At 41.0% G+C, this 19,727-nt stretch overlaps 1 protein-coding gene across 1 annotated transcript; it reads right to left on the reverse strand.

Annotated features, from left to right (window-relative positions):
• Positions 1 to 6,442: 6,442 nt before the first annotated feature.
• Positions 6,443 to 12,614, reverse strand: nrbf2b (nuclear receptor binding factor 2b). The gene is made up of 4 exons (XM_084078737.1): positions 12,426 to 12,614; positions 11,013 to 11,097; positions 8,363 to 8,403; positions 6,443 to 7,855 (listed from the first exon to the last, which is right to left on the reverse strand). The coding sequence occupies exons 1-4, from the start codon at positions 12,453 to 12,455 to the stop codon at positions 7,184 to 7,186; spliced, it is 828 nt and encodes a 275-aa protein (XP_083934863.1). The 5' UTR covers positions 12,456 to 12,614; the 3' UTR covers positions 6,443 to 7,183.
• Between the last annotated feature and the right edge of the window lie 7,113 nt (positions 12,615 to 19,727).

The following is a 19,727-nucleotide window of genomic DNA, read 5'->3' on the forward strand; positions in this document are numbered from 1 at the left end:
CTTCTCCACACGCAGGATACGCCGTATCCAGGCAACCACCTCATGGGACGAGGGATTGGCCGGTTAGTCCCAAGTCGATGAAACCAGACCTGAATGTAATCCTGGATGTTCCGTTTGAGAGGGTTACATCCATCTGGTAGGGGGGGGTGTAGTGAGCTGTTTTTGAGTAGCAGAGGCCACTGAGATGGGTCCAGTCTGGCTCAAATGATGAGTAAATATCTGTGGAGAGCGTTTAAAACGAGAGACTCCAATCTAAAGCTTGACCAATAACGCCGCTCTCGTGCCTCAATCGTCAAACCACTTTTCTCTCTACTAGCCAGGACATCTGGTCTAGTGGTCCACAATCTATGGCCATTTCTAAGCTTTGCAAGTCCCCTGTTGAGCTTTGAAGTAGATTGAAATGATTCTTAGGACAAGTGTAACTGACCCCAAACTCTGTCTGACACACTTGAATGGATCATAACAAAAACCAGCTGACCAAAAGTGCCTGTCGTTTCTTAAATAGAAGATCTTAACACTTGCATACCAATGAAGTGAACGGAAGGGAAGGGAAGAGGTGTGTGGAGGAGGAAGATTAAAGGAGTGTGAATGAGAGAATACATGTGATGTATGGGGATTTGATGCATCAGGGGATTATTGTTTTTTAATACCTTCGGGGATTCAAGGCTTTCCGCTGGCACGTCACAAACATTTATTACCAATGGAAATATCCTGTCTTATGGGGCATTTGCCTCTTTATTCTATGCATCGTTGCGTGTCCTGATCACATCCCCAGCTGTAAATATCTAGGTATGTTTTATTTGTATCATTTGAGACCAGTATGATTGCATTGTCGTCTTTGTTCTATCTCTGGATAAACAAAAGAAATGTGTTACTGTTTTTATGTATTGTAACCAACCTGTTGTTTGCACATTATTGCCTCCTCTCACATTTCTATTGTTGATGCTATTGCGTCTCATCTCATTCTAGAATGTACTCTGATGTGAGAGGATTCCAAAACACAACCAGGACTCGAGACAATAGGCTCTAATTTGGAATGGTATACCGAGACATTTGAAACTTTGGGTTGTTCTTACATTTCACCTGGTATTCATTCAAATGTTCCTGTTTTGGTACAGTAGGTCATACCCTAACGGTAAACTAGCTCAGCTCTGTCTACGCGATTACAGGAACGTATAGCAGAGTATATAAAGTCAATTGATTTAATCCCTTAATTACATTGGAGAGGGTCATTTTGAATCCACAGGTTGTGCATTCAGCTAATAATGCGGGTAGAGATGGCAAACATGGGTTTAAGAGCCATGAGGTAATACATTACCGTATGGACCTGGCTATCTTGAATGATTTAGAATTGAATTAAAGACCTGGTGATGTGGAATAACAATCCAACATGTCAAAATGTCAGTGTCCATTTTGTGGTTGTAACTGACTAATTATACCAAAGTGCCAGAGTTCTCTGGCTGTGATTGTTTGATCTGTGTGGGGAAATTTGTATGATGCGGGTGTTGCCGTGTTTGTAAATGCAACAAGAAAGTGTGCCTGAATAAATTCTGGGCCAGAAATAACATGTAATTGTGGCCTTTGATTGACTTGGAGTTTATTTTTAATTTACTTTGTTCAAGGCAACTATAACCTTCTATAATATGTGTTACTTCTCCTCTGTCCTCTTTCGACCTGTTCTTATACCCCAGGGGCCCTTGAGGGGATTCCAGGGGATCCCCAGCGAAATGAGTTAATATAGTATTAACTAATTTAGATGTATATTTAAAATCAATGTAACCACTTAAATGTTATACTCTTATGCTTCAGCTATTCAATAATAGCTGTTCTACAAGCTCGCAACATGTCACGAGTTTGTAGATTTTCAAACTATATTGAAAGATTATTGCTTTAGAGCAGTGGTTCTTTTTTGGCTTCAGTAGTACCCATTTCCCCAGATTTCTGAGTCCAAGTACAGGGAAGCTTTGGTTACGTTTGCACATCTATGAATCGCGTAATGAAAGGTTGTCTGTTATGCTGGCCTTAGATATGAGTTATCACAAGCCTTCGATAACATAGCAGCATAACAATAGGCAGGCACGTACACAAAGTAAAATAGCCATTTTTAATATCTTTAACAATCATTTAACATACAGCTAGCATTTTCATTCATGCATCACCAGCAAAGAAAAAAACAAAACAGTCATGTCATCGAAATCAATATTGTAAGTATTGAGATTCAATAGAAGGTATTGTTTATTTAAACACCAGTTCGCACACACACACACACACACACGCACAACAAAAATGTGACTAATGCACCCTGATTATGTCTGTAAACTGATAATTGACAATTGAACATGAAATAAAAGTTAAAATGAATGACAAACAATCAAAAGATGAATGTGGTTCCCTCCTTACAAAACAAACAAGCTGCGTGGCATCATTACTCTAGTTGCTGCACTAGAGTCATTGGACTTCAGTTTCCACAAGTTTCCTTCCTTCCTTCATAAGGATAGGGTGCTCACAGTGCATTCAATAACCCATTAAGACCGGGAACGCATCTGTGACATTTTAAGATTTCTTTGGCTATTCAAAAATAGCAGATATACAAGCTCATAGCGCGGCACTTATGAGCTTGTAGATCTGCTAATTTTTTTTTCTTATCGTGAAAATGTGTGCAAATCTATTTTTCAAAGCGAACGTTTTTAAAATATTTTGTTCCAGGGACTTCCAGAAGCAAAGATTTGAGTTTTTAATTTAAAAAAAAAATAGCACATCTACAAGCTTGGTGCCGCGCACATAGCAAGCTTGTAGAGCTGCTATTTTTTAATAGCCAAAGTATAAAATAATGGATATAGCTCAAATCTAAAATGACACAGATGCGTTCCCGAATTGCATGGGATAAAGAGAACTGGAATGAGTGATTTATTCTAGAGTGCAGGGCACTGTGGCTTTTTGACCCACTCTATGACATTATGCTCATTTTACTGTTGCACTCAATGTAAGCAAAATATATGTACATTTAGCTTTTCATCACCATAGTTAAGAGGAAAGAAAATAGGGAACTGGCAGTGAAAATTCCTGTTGAGCCTGTCGTTAACCCCCCCTGACTAACAACACAGTCCTGATGATTTATCCTTTGAAAATATCGCCAATCTACAAGCTCAGAATGTGTCGCATCCAGGCATAACGATATCCCTCTTCCTCTGTGGCATTTACTGTACTCTATATACACACACACACACACACACACACACACACACACACACACACACACACACACACACACACACACACACACACACACACACACACACACACACAGTTAAGTGATTGGATTGAATGAATTTATGTAATCCATTAATGGCATTAATAATGAGCCCAATCAAGTGTTCAATGAGATACACACACCCCTGATTCAATTTGTAGGCTTTATGTAGGCCTACTGTACATATAGCACACCTGAAGTTCATGAATTGAGACAATGAACTATTTAAACCATGGCCGAGGTCCCCCAGGGATCTATACTTGGTCCCCTCCTATTTTGCCTCTGCAGTCTACACTACACCATATCTCTTCATCGAAAATGGCAGATCTACAAGCTCTTAGATCTGCAATTTTTGGTTAATGTTCGCCTGTTATCACTTGCCCCGAATAGGGACGCTAGGGTTCATGTGGTCAATTCCATACTGCATGTCCAAAAAGAAAAAATCTAGTTCATCTTAAGGTATACTACACACACAGAATTTGAACTGGTTCAATTCAAATTCTACAGTTAGATCACCATTATCACACTCTCTCATTGACTAAGTGATGGCTAGGTTTTACAGTACTTTTTACAATCAGAAAAACACACAAGAGGAAGCTAATTTTGAATCATTTAGCCACATGTGGCTGTGGATTAGGGCTGGGCAATATGGACAAAATCAAATAGCACTTTTGGACCAAATACCTCATAAATAGTGTGACAATATCGTATTGATATCGTATTATAAACAAATAGCCGATCTACAAGCTCACAACACATTGTGATGTGACACGATGTGAGCTTGTAGATCAGCTACTTTCACTATTTTTAAAATTTCTGACAAATTTGGTAAATATAAAATAGGGCTTTAAGTGACAAAAAAACAGGTTAAGATAACAATTGCCATATCACGATATTTCAATATCCAAGATATAACATTGATATATCGATATATTGCCCAGACCTATTCTGGATCCACAACATTCAGCTTTTTGTATCAGTCAAACAATTTTCAATTACACACAACAAAGTGAAAGTCAGGGTTGCTTACAGTGTAGGCAGGTTAAAACAGCACGCCTATAATTGACTATGTCATGAACTGTAGTTATTAATGCTATTCCTGACAGCCACTGAAGGGATTTTATGAGACATGTTAACATTATGCAGATGTGAACTTTTACATAGGATATTCCTGTCAAATTCATCAATCGCCATAGCTGCTGAAATCAATAATGCCTCCTGACGTTGTCCATTTGCTATCGTCAGAATAGAGATGCTGTGAAAAGCATTGACCATAGAAGCGTCAGCCATTTTGCTCTTGTGTCATACTTGAGGATGACCTAAGAGCAAAATGGCCACCATGTGAATATCGTTGCTGTCGGGTGGAAACCTTTCATATCTTGTGTCATAAAACGGTTACATTTCGGGGGGGGGGGGGGGGGGTCTACAAGCTGAGCTTGTAGAGCTGCTATTTATGCATGACACTGTAATACAACAAAGTATAAAATAGTGCATTAATCTATGAATCTATCCTACCCATTCTCTTTTCACACTACTAGTTGGACTGGCTGAGTTCAGACCTTCAGAGCCCGTCTCAGCCAGAGAACACTACTGACCCCATTAGAAAACAGAGGGGCCAAACGGCTGCAGTGGAAATCTAAAAACATATCCAAATTTAAAAAGGAAATCTTAGCACAGAGACACCTTGAAGAACAGTCCTGATTTGTACCAACAGCTCTCATTTTGTTCAATTGGGTATAAAAAAAAACCCCGAACTAGACGACGCATGAGGGCGATGGCCAACTAAGACTTAAAACCAGAATTAAATGAAAGACCGACAGCAGTATGTATGTGGGCTTCTTTCTTTATAAGGCAAAACAACATCATGTTAATTAATAAGCTAGTTAGCTGCAAGGAGACCAACTAGAACATGGAACCAAACGTTTGCATTGCATTGCAGGACAAACAAATACATCTTAAAACCTGTATTTTCTTTAAATTAAAAAGAAATAATAACCATGCTCCTTCACAGATTGGCTAAAAACACAGGAGCAAAATAAAAACATTAAAATAGGTAAGAAGAGGACAAAAAGGACTAGAGAGTAGAGGTGGAGATGACAGATGAGATGAGAAGATTAAAGAGATGGGAGATGATGAGAAAACTGTAATGATCCAAATCAGTGGTTCTCAAACGTTTTAATCTGAGTTACAGACCTTTAAGGGTCCACTTGGAACCCCCTCAAGGAACCAGAGGGTCCCTGGACCCCACTTTGAGAACCACTGATGTAAATGACATGGCAACCTGTCTGGACCGTGATCATTCCACACGGAAATTGATTTTCAACACAATGTGACACATTAGGTCAGTTATTTCCATCATGTGACAAAGAAGAAATCAGCCTTAAAATCTCACAACTCTCTCTCACACACACACGACAACAACTCACACATATTTCAGTCTTGCGAGTGGTAGAACTGAAACAGATTAGTCTTCCAAACGGTTACACACACACTTACGTCATATGATAACACTTAAATCACCAAAACAAGAAATCTTCCTCTGGACAAAGCTTGGGCTTGACTGAGAATTTATTAGCAGGGAGAGAGAGAGAGAGAGAGAGAGAGAGAGAGATGAGAGACCACTCCTCCAACACCAACTTAGCTCCCAGTGCATGTCTGACCCACTGCTCTTTTTAAGAAATCGGTGGGTGCCATCAGCTTTGCAAGACCAACATCGAGTTCCAATACCTTCCAAATATCCGTTTCGCCCCTTGTTTGTATGTCTATATAAACTTGAGTGTAGAAAAGAATATGCCTCGCGATGATTGAAGTCGACTGGCTTTAACGAAGTCGACTGCAAGGTTTCTAAATCCTTCACCCGGACGCGACATGTCAGTGGAACCCATTGAAAGAGTTTAAGATTTTATAAACTCAGTGCATCTGGCTGTATTCATCAAATGAATTAATTGATTTAATAATTAACTATATTTGTTAAGCGTATCTAGTGATTGATGGTGATTGTGGTGCTGCTGTCCAGTTCTCCACTTCAATAGGTACAGTCAAACACACATTTCTTCTTCTTTTCTTTTTTTGCACCCAAATGATCTTGAGAATTATTCTTTACAGTCAATCTGGTCTGCCGGGTCTGTTTGCCAGCTTTAATGTCTGTCTGCTGAATGCTGACAGACACACAGTCAAAAGAGGCTCATCCCATTTATTTTTTAAAGTACGTGTCGAGGTCCCATGATAAGACTGCCACCACAGTGGGACCTGAAAAGTGTTCCAAGGCACTGGTTTGTTGATAAAAAAGTATCTGGTGTGTGCACGTGTGGTTGCTGCACACAGTTTCGTCCAAGTCAGACACGGAGCTGTAGCTTAGGCTCTGGCCATTTTAGCACTGCTGCATGGGTTATGAGAGGTGTAGTATGTGTGTTCATGTATGCGTGTGTGCTCTCACTTTTTGCAGTGTGTCCATTACTTGACACAATGCCACAAACGGGTCAAAGTGTGCGTATACGTCTTCTTGCGTTCTGCTTTAAACACAGCCTGTAGCCTGCATGCTTCTTTCGGCTGCGTGTTGAGTGTTAATGTCCGTCTGTATGCTTTATTTGCTTCATCAAGGCAGTCTTTCTCGACCTTTCGTGTGAGCCTGTCAAAAGCGTGTATATCCATATCACTGTTGTTGTAAGATGGGAACTATGCATCAACAAAAACTACTAAAGAAAAAAGGATTTTTCAAACTGGTTTCAAAAATGTCCTAACGTCCAACGCATGAATGACCCGTTACAACAACCCGTTAGCTTACATGGTTTACCCTCAAACAGCAGTGATAGGTTTCTTAATGCCTCAAAAACTCCATTCCATTGAACAACACTCATCCCCATCGATCTTTGTGTGTGTGTGTGTGTGTGTGTGCATGTGTAAATGGTAAATTGCGTCTGCCCGTCTTTCCGATCACAGCTTATCCCTGTCCAGTAGCTCCTGCAGTTCGTTCTGGATGTCTTCCAGGGGCGGTAGGTCGTCCAGACACAGATCCTCCTGGGCGGGCATCTCCAGCGGCGGTAGCTGAGGGATGGCGATCTCCTTCTTCCCCTTCCCGGTCGTCCTCCACAGCTCCGAGCGCTCCACAAAGTCCGGCGCTTCGAGCGCCGCCTCCGAGCGCAGCCGGGCGTTCTCGGAGCGCACCCGCTGGTTCTCGGTCGCCAGCCGCTGGTTCTCGCTCGCCAGCCGCTGGTTCTCCTCCATCAGCTTGATCACGAGCTCCCGCAGGCCCTCGTTGGTGGTCTCCTGCTCCTCCAGGCGGGTCTTGTCGTCTTTGGTGGTCCTGGAGCCGGGGCTCGGGGAGGGGACGGACGGGGGCCCACCGCCGTGCCGAAGCTGCATCTGGTAGATTAGAGTGTCGTACTCGCGCTCCCTCGCTCCCGCGGGGGCGGCCACGCCCGGACAGGCCTGGAGATGGAGCTGGGAGGTGGCCTGGGCGAGCAGGGCCGTGTCGGTGGCGGGGAGCCGCGGCGCGCCGTGCCGGGTTTTGGTGGCCTCGCGGCGCGTTTCCCTCTTCCAACGCTCCTGGATCAGACGCTGCTGTTTGACGTGGCTGTCCCTCTGCAGTTCCATGGACAGGCGGGCCTGCGGAACAGCAAAGATGTTCACCCACAAAGATCATGCCAACCATGATGGACATTAGTGGTTAGTTAATTGAACTAATTGATTTAAATATATTTTTTAACGATTTTAATAAAATAATCAATACATTTTTGTTGTTGTTTTAGTTTTTCTTTGTACATTTTTTGGGGGGGGGGGGGGGGGGTAGTTTTTAACTAACGTGAAAGTAACTGTTTATGTACCATATATGGCCAAAACTGTGAATAGGCAATAACATGTATTGATGCCTGTATGGTCCTTTATTGATATGTATAAGTCAATCAACCTGGTCTGTTTACTGACAACAGTGACCCACCTGCAAAACATGAGACGTTCCTGAGGTCACACACACACACACACACACACACACACACACACACACACACACACACACACACACACACACACACACACACACACACACACACACACACACACACACACACACACACACACACACACACACACACACACACACACACAAGTTCTCACCTGCTCACACTGCGTTAACTTCATGGCATCCCTCAGTAGATCTAAAAGTCACAGATACAGCACAGGTAGAGAGAGACACAGAGAGAGAGATAAAGGAGAGGGAGAGATGAAAAGGCAAAGAGAGAGGGCCATTAAGAAAGAGACAGAGCGTAGGGTAATGTTATTAAATTGGAACAGCAACAGTCTTGTGCAATAACAACAGTGTTGTGCAACACCTTGCAGGACAGATCATGCCTACAGCATTGCAGACTGAGGTCTTGGTTTAGTATTTCACTTACTTTTCACACTTCTGAGGTCATTTTAAATGTCTCCTCAGGCTTTTGTGTGCACCCCAGACAGTGTTTAAGCCTTAAGGTGCTTGATTTAAGGTGCTTGATTAAAATGTATTTACTTAGCCCATTGAACTTAAAACTCCATTTTAACCATGTTAGGCTCATTTAAAACACCTGGTTCTGGTGACTGACAATGTCCTTCTTATACGTGAGGGGGCAGTATTTTTTCAATTACTTTTTTCATTTATCTTTTCACTCATTTCTTTTTTTAATGCATGTGGGGGCTGTGTTTTCTTTTTCCTCCAAGGACAATTATCCACCACCAGAACTAGGGATGTGTGTTTTCAATGATTCTAACATGGTTAAAACTTGGCATTTTAATCCAACCATGGCAAAACACCAGCACATGTGCTGAAAGATTTTCCACAATATCTACTGTATAGTCTTAGTTTATAAGAAGTTACCAAATATTAGACTCTTCGCCAAGAGTATATAAACCTCAAGCCTTCTAATAGGTTCTTCATCGATCTGCACTAGGGCTGGGCAATATATCAATATCATATTGATATCTTGATATGAGACTAGATATCGTCTGCGATTTGATTTTGTCCATATCTCCCAGCAGTCTGAACCTCACACTTCATGCTGCATCACCTTTTCTACCAGATATACAGTACACGGTAAAGAAACAATGAATATTTTAAATGTGCAGCCTTATATTTCATGCTCCTAAATAACCCACATTTGTGTGAGCTGAGATGGATTGTGTCCTACTGTGCTGTATAATGTTCCCACTGCCCTCAATTACATTTGCACACATATATGGCCAAAATTAACCTTTTTCTACACTTCACACTTTAATACGTATTATGACCTTGTATTATAACCCCCATGAGTTTAGTCCCGGCTGACCCATATTGTTGGTCTTGGGGATAAACAACCACGTGTGACAACTTTCTGCTCCCTGCTGAACAGGTGTCCCGACCAACCCTATAGGAGATGCTAGTGCAGCGACAGAGATCACCCTGCCCAGCCAGCTTCCCACCTGTGAACACGGCCAATTGCCAATTGATTTCTCTGCCGTGCCAAATCAGTCTCCATGGTGGTGGCAAGAACTTGACCCCCTGTGCCACCAGGACACCCCTAACATCAGCAATGTGTTATGTCTCTTTTGAGCATAGATTCAAATCTGAGAGACTACTTTTGCCCTTTGAATCTGAGAGCTGAGGAAGTTCCATAAGCCCTGGTATAATTTACGTCTGACCCTTAGCACTGGCACAGTGCAATGCTTCATGATTGGGCTAATTGACATTTGAGTCAGAACATTGGATATCCTGCTCACAGCTCCATATAGAATTGGCTACTTATAGCTCCTAGGCTGAGTTTCACACAGACATAGCGGAAACTAAAAAGCCAACATGTCTAAGAAGCAGACACAGTAGTAATAGTAGACCTCCACAATACTACAGAACCTGGGCTTTAAATATCTGGTGACATACTGTACACCTTTCTGTAACAGTCTGAATTGGTTCTCTCTAGCAATGAAAATTACTTTCATTTTTTTCTTTTTATAAAAAATGAAATTTGAAGTTTCTGTTTAGTGATTTGGGGTTGACATGCAATACTTCTTAGTATGTTATGTGTCTCTTTGACTTGTTCTCAGCCTACATTGTAGGCTACAGTATATTCTTAGGCGAAACTGCGCATTTATTCTTAGTGTCAGCGAGGAGTGAGACATCTCATAATAGGAGCTCTGAACAGGGCCAGATAATAAAAAACCAGGACGGGTCATAATCATCACAGGAGTACAGTACACGATAAGTGGCCTGGTTTAACAATTATTGAGGCTTTTCATGTCTTATTCCCAAAATTCTGGTTCTCCTGACAGTGTTTAGGCCTCATTTCGGGTACACAATATTCAATTAATGGGAAATAGAAACGCCACACTCTGCTGACTGTATATGTCCATAGATTAGCAATGTTTTGGTGGGATTATTATATATCTATCACCAATAGGCCTGTATACATGAACAGAATATGGTTTAATATAATATACATACACTGGTATCTACAATAGGATATGAATGTAAATAAGACAACCTAATAATGGCATTGTCTCCCTGTGCAATCTTTAGTTATTGATAGTAAGGTACTATCTGTGTTTTGTGAATGAAGCCGCAGGCACAAACCACAATGCAGTATTAAGTGGCAAAGCCGGACATAAGCCTGGCTGCTTGTCTGTGACGGTCCTAGTGTGGTGATGGTCTATGCCTCCTATTGAAAAATCTCTCTGTAAATACTGCTTTTAAAAAAAGTATAATTTTGGGGGATAAAAGTATTTGGCTGAACAACGTCCTATTATGTCAGCATGAACTGACCTGCAGCTTTGCCATGGCAGGAGATAGCCTCTTCATACTTTCCTGCTGCCAACAGGCGGTCAGCCTGCCTGCACTGCTGGTGAGCCTGGGACAGTGGGGAGAGAAAGAACAATAAAAGTAAAGGGAGAGATACATGGGAGCAGACAGAAACGAGAGAGAGAGAGAGAGAGAGAGAGAGAATAGGAGGCAGAAAGGTGACAGGTGGGAGTTGAAATGTTGAAGGTTAACCACTTGAGCCGTATTCAAATATTTTGAAAAACTGCTGAACACACGAACATTTTGCCTATAATGACATGCCCAAAACGCCAGGTTAAAGATTTAGCCTTGGATCAAGACTATCGTAGATGTATTTTAATCGATTTTGACATTTGCTTATCTATGACACGAAAGTGAAAGTCAGACTTATAAAATACATCTATGATAGTCTTGATCCAAGGCTAGTTAAAGATGGAGTTGACATATCACTATAGATTGACATTTATTTCACAGTATGTATACAAATATTCTTATATTCAGACACAATATGGGAGTGTACCTATGTTCACTCAATCCTAACCTACCTCCAAACTAAACTGAGGGAATACACAGGACCTCAATGGAAAAAAGCCTATGGGTTATCCTTTTAGCATCCTTTTGTATAAATCTGTACCACTGTGCCTTTTTTGCAAACTGTTAATGAAGTATTCAACCAATCAAAAACTTACGTCTAGGGTTGAGGGAACATATGGTTGACCCCCACATAATGTTACATTGAAAGGAAGTACTGTGGTCTGCATGTAGTGAATGTTTTACCATGTTATTCAGTTTCTGACAGCCTACTTATTACAGCATGTAAACAAATATATACCACACTTTAACCACAGTTTGCTGCCCGGCTTGTAAAACATATATTTCTGTGGACAAACCCAAAGGCTACATTATCTAGCTCCAAGATAATAATAAAATAAATAAAGGATTCGACAGTGACGTAACAACTAAGCGTCGTCTAGCGGAAGTGCTTCAGTCGCATTCGTTAAAGCGAAACTAAACTAAACTTCGCCGTTAAACAAAAATGACGCATTCTACAACTGGTAAAAGGGTACTCGCATGTTTTACTTAAGTAAAAGTGTCAATACTGCAATGTAGAAGTACTCAGTTACAAGTAAAACTATATTTGACTCTGAGATGTGGTGGAGTAGAAGCAAAACAAAGTACTGCACATTGGAAGTACTACAGTAAAGTGAAAATACCTCAAGATTGTAATCTAGTACCTTACTTGAGCACTAACTTAGTTACTTTCACCCACTGGTAGATACACAGTCACACGTCGACTGTTTGCCACGTCACTGACGCATCCTCCTTCCTTGGTTGAGTTAAACGTAGGCTACAGTAACGTAACGTTAGCCTGTTATTGCAACATCAACAGAAACTTACCAGGTTCAGAGGGCTGTCCACGACCTCCATCGAGCCGATTCCTCGGGGATGTGAACTACATTAAGGGTGCCTCTGTCCTCAACGGACTGTCGTCCGCCCCGGCCGTTAGATCCGTTGATAAGAGTTATAAATATGGACAGTTAATCGACAGGGTCTAAACCAGTCGGCCGTTGCTCCGCTGCAGCAGCACTGTCAAGCGATCCCTCACTGAAAACGAGGACTTCCTGTTCGTGGACATCAAAATAAAATGCCATGCTCCCCCTCGAGCTTTTGTACTGTATGTAAAATGAAAACCTCAAAGTTGCAGAATGAAAGCTAAAAACGATATTGCGTTCCTGCACGTGGGCTATATAAATAAATAAATAAATAATGATGTCCCTGTACCGTGTATATACTATATAGGCCTATTCAAATCATGTATATAAGCCTGCTTTTATAAGTGGTAGAAAGTAACTGAATACATATGTACTCAAGTACTGTACTTAAGTACAATTTTGAGGTATTTGTACTTTACTTGAGTATTTCCTATTTACTTTGACTTCTACTCCACTACATCTCACAGAGGCAAATATTGTACTTTTACTCCATTACTATTATTTGACCACTTTAGTTAGTTACTTTGGAGATTTAGCTTACAAAGCATACAAACAACTTCCGCCCTTACACTTATTTGAAAATAGCAGATATACAAGCTCACAATGACAAAGCTTGTAGATCTGCAATTTTCAAAAGGATTGTTTTACATTTTATATACTCTAGAAAACCATATAAAATATATATATAATAATACAATATATACTTGTGAAATGGGACCTTCTGCATAATGAGTACATTTTTAATTCCGGACTTTTACTTTTAACAGAGTATTTCTACATTGCAGTATTGATACTATTTTATTATCATCATTTTTTTTTATTTTATATTTTGCACAAATTGCACCAAAAAAGAAAATCCCATGTAAAAAGGTGCCCACCAATGTTTAGATGCACAGCGACAACACTGGACCTGTAACCAATCACACACACCTGCTGCTGTTTTGGCGCCAGAGCAGAGCGGGTTTGGGGGTGTTTAGGTTGAATCCTTTCATAAAAGATGATTAAAATTGACATTTCTTTAAATGCATGGCAACAACAAAACCTGCTACTAGTTGTTGGAAAGCACTTCGCACTTGAAGTCGGCCGCAGCACGTTATAACAGTGGAATGCCAAATGGTTTGAATGACTTGACACTGGCATCACTGGCATGGCCTGGTCAAGACTGAACGTTTGAAGTATGCAGCATGCTGATACTGAGGAGGTATGTGACATTTTGTGGGCACAATAATTACACAAATAATGCTTGTAGCCTAGAGATTTTCTTGATAAAATAAGTGTTAAATAGCTCTATATTCTAATAGTTTGTACGGGTCTCCCTCCCTCTCTCTTCTGCTCAAATACATTTCAGACAGATAACTCACGAATTAGCCTCTTTTACCAGCCTTTTTATTTCATACTCACTAAAAGACAGGCTAAACATGTTATAACATGTAAATACAATTGTGAATATTATATTTGATATGGGCATTCAAGCTCAGAGCCCACCGTGGTGGTGACTGGTGGCAAACAGGTGCATGCCAACCTCCAATCACACTGACAGCAAGAGGGATGCCTATTTTACTCAATCAGGAAAATGGATATTCGACTAAACTGAGCTTTGTGGTATGAATATCACTTATTATAGGCTACCTGAAATATCACTCAACCTGAAATTAAATTGATAAAAATGTAACATCATTCAAAGGCAAATATAGGCTTAGTCAAAGATTAAGTTGGTGATATGTAAATATAAATAGTGCAAAAATGAAAACCAGAACGTAATGCTGATGTCATTAAGGTAGCGTAAAATGTCAGGCAAATAGTGATTACAGTAATTAGTAATAGATGACTGAATTGGTGTGGGGAGGCCTATAGACAGATCCCCTCACTGCTGAACAAGTGGCCTGTTGTTTTCTTTTAAAACACAACTAGACCTTTCTGTTTGCTGCTGCCTTTGATTGAGTAACTTTTCTTCTTATGTCTCTTCTGCACTTTAACTGTAGGTTATTTTTTACTTAATTTTTTTAATGCATCCTAATGTCATTGTATAATTGTTTCCTTTGCTTGATGTTCTGTGTAAGCACATTGAATTACATTGTTGAAATGTGCTGTACACAAAACTGCCTTTCCCCTGAACAACCAGCAGGGGTCAGCGGTCATGTAGCTAAAATGACAAATAACCATCATTTGCTGGAGTCCCACCTGCAAATATAGTCAATGTGTTATATTTGTATGGATATGGATAATATATTTGTGGGAAATTAAGGTGTGAGCGGTCAGCCAAACTGGCATCGCTACTGAGAATTGAAGCCGGGGAATTGATTTGAAGACTGGTCTCTGCAGTGGTGGGCAAATATTTGACCTCTGATCTTTATGCCACCACCCAGACAGAAGGATGTGTGTGTATGTCAGTGAGGGGGTGACAGGGGGGGGCAGGAGACAGTTGATATGTGTTTGTGTATGGGGATGGAATGTAGGTGTTGAGAGTTCAGGTGTTAAGGAGTGTTATGGCTTGTTGATAGCCGTCATGTCCCTGGATCTGTTGATTTGTGACCAGATGTGTTATTTGCTTGATTTGCTTTATTCTTATCTGTAACAGATTGAACTCAACAACGCTTGAAATTGACATTTCTCGCCAGTTCAGAGGGAACATCAGCTCCACGTATAAATGGCTGGATAATCTTCAAGACTTACAAAGCTCTAGGCATTGCCAGCTGTGGTTACGACCTTCATTTGGAGCTGCAACTGCATGCAAGAGGACAGATGCAGTCATTAGGAGGTGTAACTCAAAGCGGTATCGTGGCCTGCAGCTCTTCTGATGGGTGAGTCAATTATTCTTTTCCATTCTTTTCTTGATGGGTTCACATTTCTGGATGGCTGCCATACTTTACCCACTTGGTGGTGCAACGTGCCATAGTGGATATTGATTTAACCCTGATGACATATGGCTCCAAGAATTAGACAACCATCCAAGAATGCATTTGTTGTTTTATTATTTACCCAATAATTTCCAAAACACCAATCTGTCAGTGCAATAATATAAAGTGCAGAACAATCCAAAAATAGGCACATCAAACAAGATATCAAAACAAGAAAATAACACAGGCAAAAGGCTAAGAGAACAGAAACCTAGGTAGCTACATAATGGTAACTTCCACTAAACTAAGGGCCCCAGCAGCACTCTCCCTCTGGCTGTTCTGTAGCCTGCCTTAAGCTAAATGATTGTCTGCTGCCACCACTTTAAATCAGGTGGGTCATACCAAGAACACATAGTAATTTGTATCAATAAACTTAAACAAGGCAAACTATGTCCCATAAGTTATCTACAATTATTACACGGCTTGGTTGAATGCTCGATTCTGATTGGTCAGTCATCGGTCATTATTTCTGGATAATGACCGCTGAGCTCAATAACGGACCGCTGTCTAATCAGAGACTCAGAACACCTGCTCATATCAACCTGCGCTGCTTGATTTTATGCTTTATCCAACATGACAGCCATGTAAACAAACAACCAATGTCATTTACAACTAAACGTTGCTCTCAAGAATGTTTTTGAAAACATTTGAAGTGAGAAATAGACGATGCAATAACCGAAAAGTCATTCTATTTGATCCACTGCACTTCCTTGTTTATCGTGGCGCAACAACGGGGGAATACCAAAACGCTCGCCCCAAAACATAGTCGCCCCGGGGCAAATCCGGCGGTATTACAGGCAAATCGGCAGTAAATAGAATGGGGGGCGAGTGTGTTTTGGGGCGAGTTTTTTTCCATTTCGTCATTTGTTTTTGCGAGGCGAACTTGTCCGCCCAGCCCAATACTTATGGAATACTTTCATTGCCGTAAGCAAGGAAATACTTTGTTTTGTTGTTACTTTTGGGTAAATGTATTTATGTATTTATTAAGTAGCCGTGTAATAAGCGGGATAATGCTGCGCCTCGGTGGTTAATCGCCCTGTCGGGCTTTAAATTTCAATAATGACTACCTCCCCATGCATTATCCCTTGCTTACATCCAGTCTATTCATTTAAACCAATTCCATTTTAAATAAGACATTTCCAAGCTCGTCAGCGATTATTAATTAGAAGTAACTGTAATTAGATGAGTGTGTGCTGTGCATTGTCCATGTTAGTCTCTATAGGGCACGGGCTGCCCTGTGACAAGACTGAAGACTTGGAAAAATTGACTTACAAAAAATGTAAAGACTTAAACAAAAGCAAAGACAACAAACCCTACAGTAGACTGCACAGAAAGGTATCCCTTAAATAAGAGCCCTGGCAGTTCTGTCTTAAAGATGTTAATGCTTTGCCTGCCCAAATACTACTCACTCTATGTCCCTTGAAGCCTCCTTTAAATAGGGAGTGGATCCTACCACAAGTACATACTCCAAACAGCCATCAATTAGCTTTTACAGACCTTCCCCATACCACAGGAATGATCTAAACTTTTAAATGCATTTTGTACAACACAAATGAATCACATATTTAGGCGCCAATATAATCAAAAAATACTTTAACAACAAGAACGCTGTTAAACACATATACACACACCCCTTCTCCTCTACAGTACTTGGCACGTTCCCCCCCTTCTTAACCAAATGGACTGGCCCTGCTCTGTTTCGACAGTTCCAGGTCTCATTCAGAGGGGTGCCAGTACTGCAGAGGAAAGACAGGTGACAAACAAACACTTGACTTGGTCCCACCTTTTCAACAAGCATTTTTTAAACCATTGCAATGTCCATGAATTCATGCAGACACCGGTATACAAATATGCAACACCCAACACTCCCAAACAGTCACTTCCAAGCTGGCCAGCGATGATTAATTAGAAGTAACTGTGTAATCAGATGAGTGTGTGTGTGTTGTCCATGTTAGTCTCTATAGGGCATTGTTTCTTCTCAGGGGTCCTTGTGGGGGTACCAGGGGGTCCCCAGCAAAACTAGTTAATATGGCGTCACTATCATTTTAACCACTTTAACCACGTTTTATACTTTGGCTATTAAAAATAGCAGATGTACAAGCTCATAGCGCAGCACCGAGTGCCGTGCTATGAGCTTGTAGATCTGCTATTTTTGAAAAATGCTGGCACAAAAATATCTTTTGAGACAGGGGGTCTGCAGCCAAAACAAACCCATCATTTTGGGGGTCCTTGACATTAAAAAGTTTGAGAACCACTGCTATAGGGCACGGGCTGCCCCGTGACAACATAATCTTTTGAAATAATTTCTATTTCCATTAATTTCTAGAATGGAATGAATACTGTAAGAGGCAGTCATGACTCGACTGAGGAGGTTTAACTCAGCGGAATCATGGCCTGCAGCTCTACTGACCGGTGAGTTAATTATCATTGCTGATATCTTCTGGATGCAGAGAGCCAATTGCTTGTTGCCACTCGCCATAGTGGACATTGTTCTAACCGTGATGACGACTATCTGTTTTGTGAAGTGATGTGGTTGCAGAGTGCAGACATATAGGCCAAATGGTTGAAGTTGATGTGGCCTCCCATATTGTTTGTGCTGATTTTAAATGTGTTTGTTGCAATGTGCATTCCCTATGATGACATTTGAGTCGGGTAGGTGTCTATGACCAGCCAGGCCGGGTGGCCAAATGGCCTACCCAGGGGTCTGAAAGAGACACAATGTCACATTGGATGATGTGTACAGCATTGCATCAACTGTAGGTGAAGACGTATGTGTGTTTGTGTTTTTAGGTGTTGCATGTGACAAAGAGAGTAATGGAGGGAGAAATAATAAGGTCAACACATTTTGAATCTACTCGGGAAAATGAAATATTTCCTTGAAGAATGTTCTCTAAAAGAAACACTGAGTATATTACCACATAGACCACCGCCAGTTTTACTTTGTAACCCTGGATACCTTGCCCTCTTCCACCTTGGCACACTTTCATTCTCAACTGAGAAAGACTCTTATGAACTTCATGTATGTCTATTGTAGCTCTACCTTGCTCTCTAAACTAGTCCTTCAGGTAAACAATAGAGATGTCACTGATCAAGGTGATCAGTGTTCTTAGTGATGACATGTTCTTTCCTCTTATCTAGTCCCATCATGTTTTACCCTTCGCACTCTTTGTGGTCCACTTTTATGCTGAGTTTGTCTTGACATGGCTTGACATCATAGGGGCATTTTAAAAAATAGCAGCTCTACAAGCTCACAACACGTCACGTTGAAACACGTTTTGAGCTTGTAGATTGGATAGATTGGTGTTCAATCTCACTGTTGTCTGAATCTGGAGGTTCATGACCTCAAAACAGCACAATATTTCCTCTCTAGTAATGCAATAATACAACAAAATATATATACATTTTGTTTCACTGGTCCATGGTGTAAACACACACTATTTCCTCTCTAATAACGCACTGTAATACAACAAAACCACTACTTATGGCATACCACAATAGTATTATGGTACCATTATATAAGCATTATGGTACCATATATTATGGTACCTATAGTATTGCGTACCATAATATTATTTATACGCAGGGAAAATTATTATTGGTGAAATGATAAATGTTGTATTTCCCATTCCTAGTTGTTGATCTTCTGAGTGAAAGCAGTGAATATGAGAATTGTGTGTGTGGTGACCGGAAGACTCGCCCCAAAACACACTCACCCCCATTTTTTCCGCAGACCCCCAGCGGTTCTTGTATTCTTGCATTTGTTTTACTGAGGTTAAGGTTAGGCATAGTTTACTGAGGTTGAGATTAGGAATAAGGTTAAATTTAGGCATAGCTTTGCTGAGGTTACGTTTAGGAATAAGGTTTAGGCATAGTTTTACTGAGGCTACGTTTAGGAATACCTGGTGGCGACCGTTCCGAGGTCACCGGATTTGACTCGGGGCAAGCGTGTTTTGGGCAGAGCGTTCTTGTATTCGTGTGTGTGTGTGTGTGTGTGTGTGTGTGTGTGTGTGTGTGTGTGTGTGTGTGTGTGTGTGTGTGTGTGTGTGTGTGTGTGTGTGTGTGTGTGTGTGTTTTTCCTTGTCCAATCTGTCCATTTTAGATTTAAAAGGATGGTAAGAGGATCACCAATAATTACTACTTGTACAAACAGAACCATGCTTTTACTTTGAATGCAAAATAGATCAACTTCCTGTCGTTCAGTGTACAGCTGAGGGTGGGTTGACGCAGCTTAACGCTCCTGCAACAACACGACGTGGTGACGTTGCAATCCTTCTCAACCCCGCGTCACTTCCGTTGGCCCATGATGACAG

This window comes from Gymnoscopelus microlampas (genome assembly GCF_963454915.1).
Source record: "Gymnoscopelus microlampas genome assembly, chromosome: 14".
Lineage (NCBI taxonomy): Eukaryota > Metazoa > Chordata > Actinopteri > Myctophiformes > Myctophidae > Gymnoscopelus > Gymnoscopelus microlampas.

What these genes read in the sequence shown, in the direction of transcription:
- nrbf2b (XM_084078737.1), bottom strand. Translation starts at nt 12,455, where the DNA reads ATGGAGGTCGTGGACAGCCCTCTGAACCTG. An exon ending in TGGACAGCCCTCTGAACCTG is followed by an intron (nt 11,098 to 12,425) that starts GTAAGTTTCTGT and finishes CCACTGTCCCAG; the next exon opens with GCTCACCAGCAGTGCAGGCA. An exon ending in CTGCCATGGCAAAGCTGCAG is followed by an intron (nt 8,404 to 11,012) that starts GTCAGTTCATGC and finishes TGTGACTTTTAG; the next exon opens with ATCTACTGAGGGATGCCATG.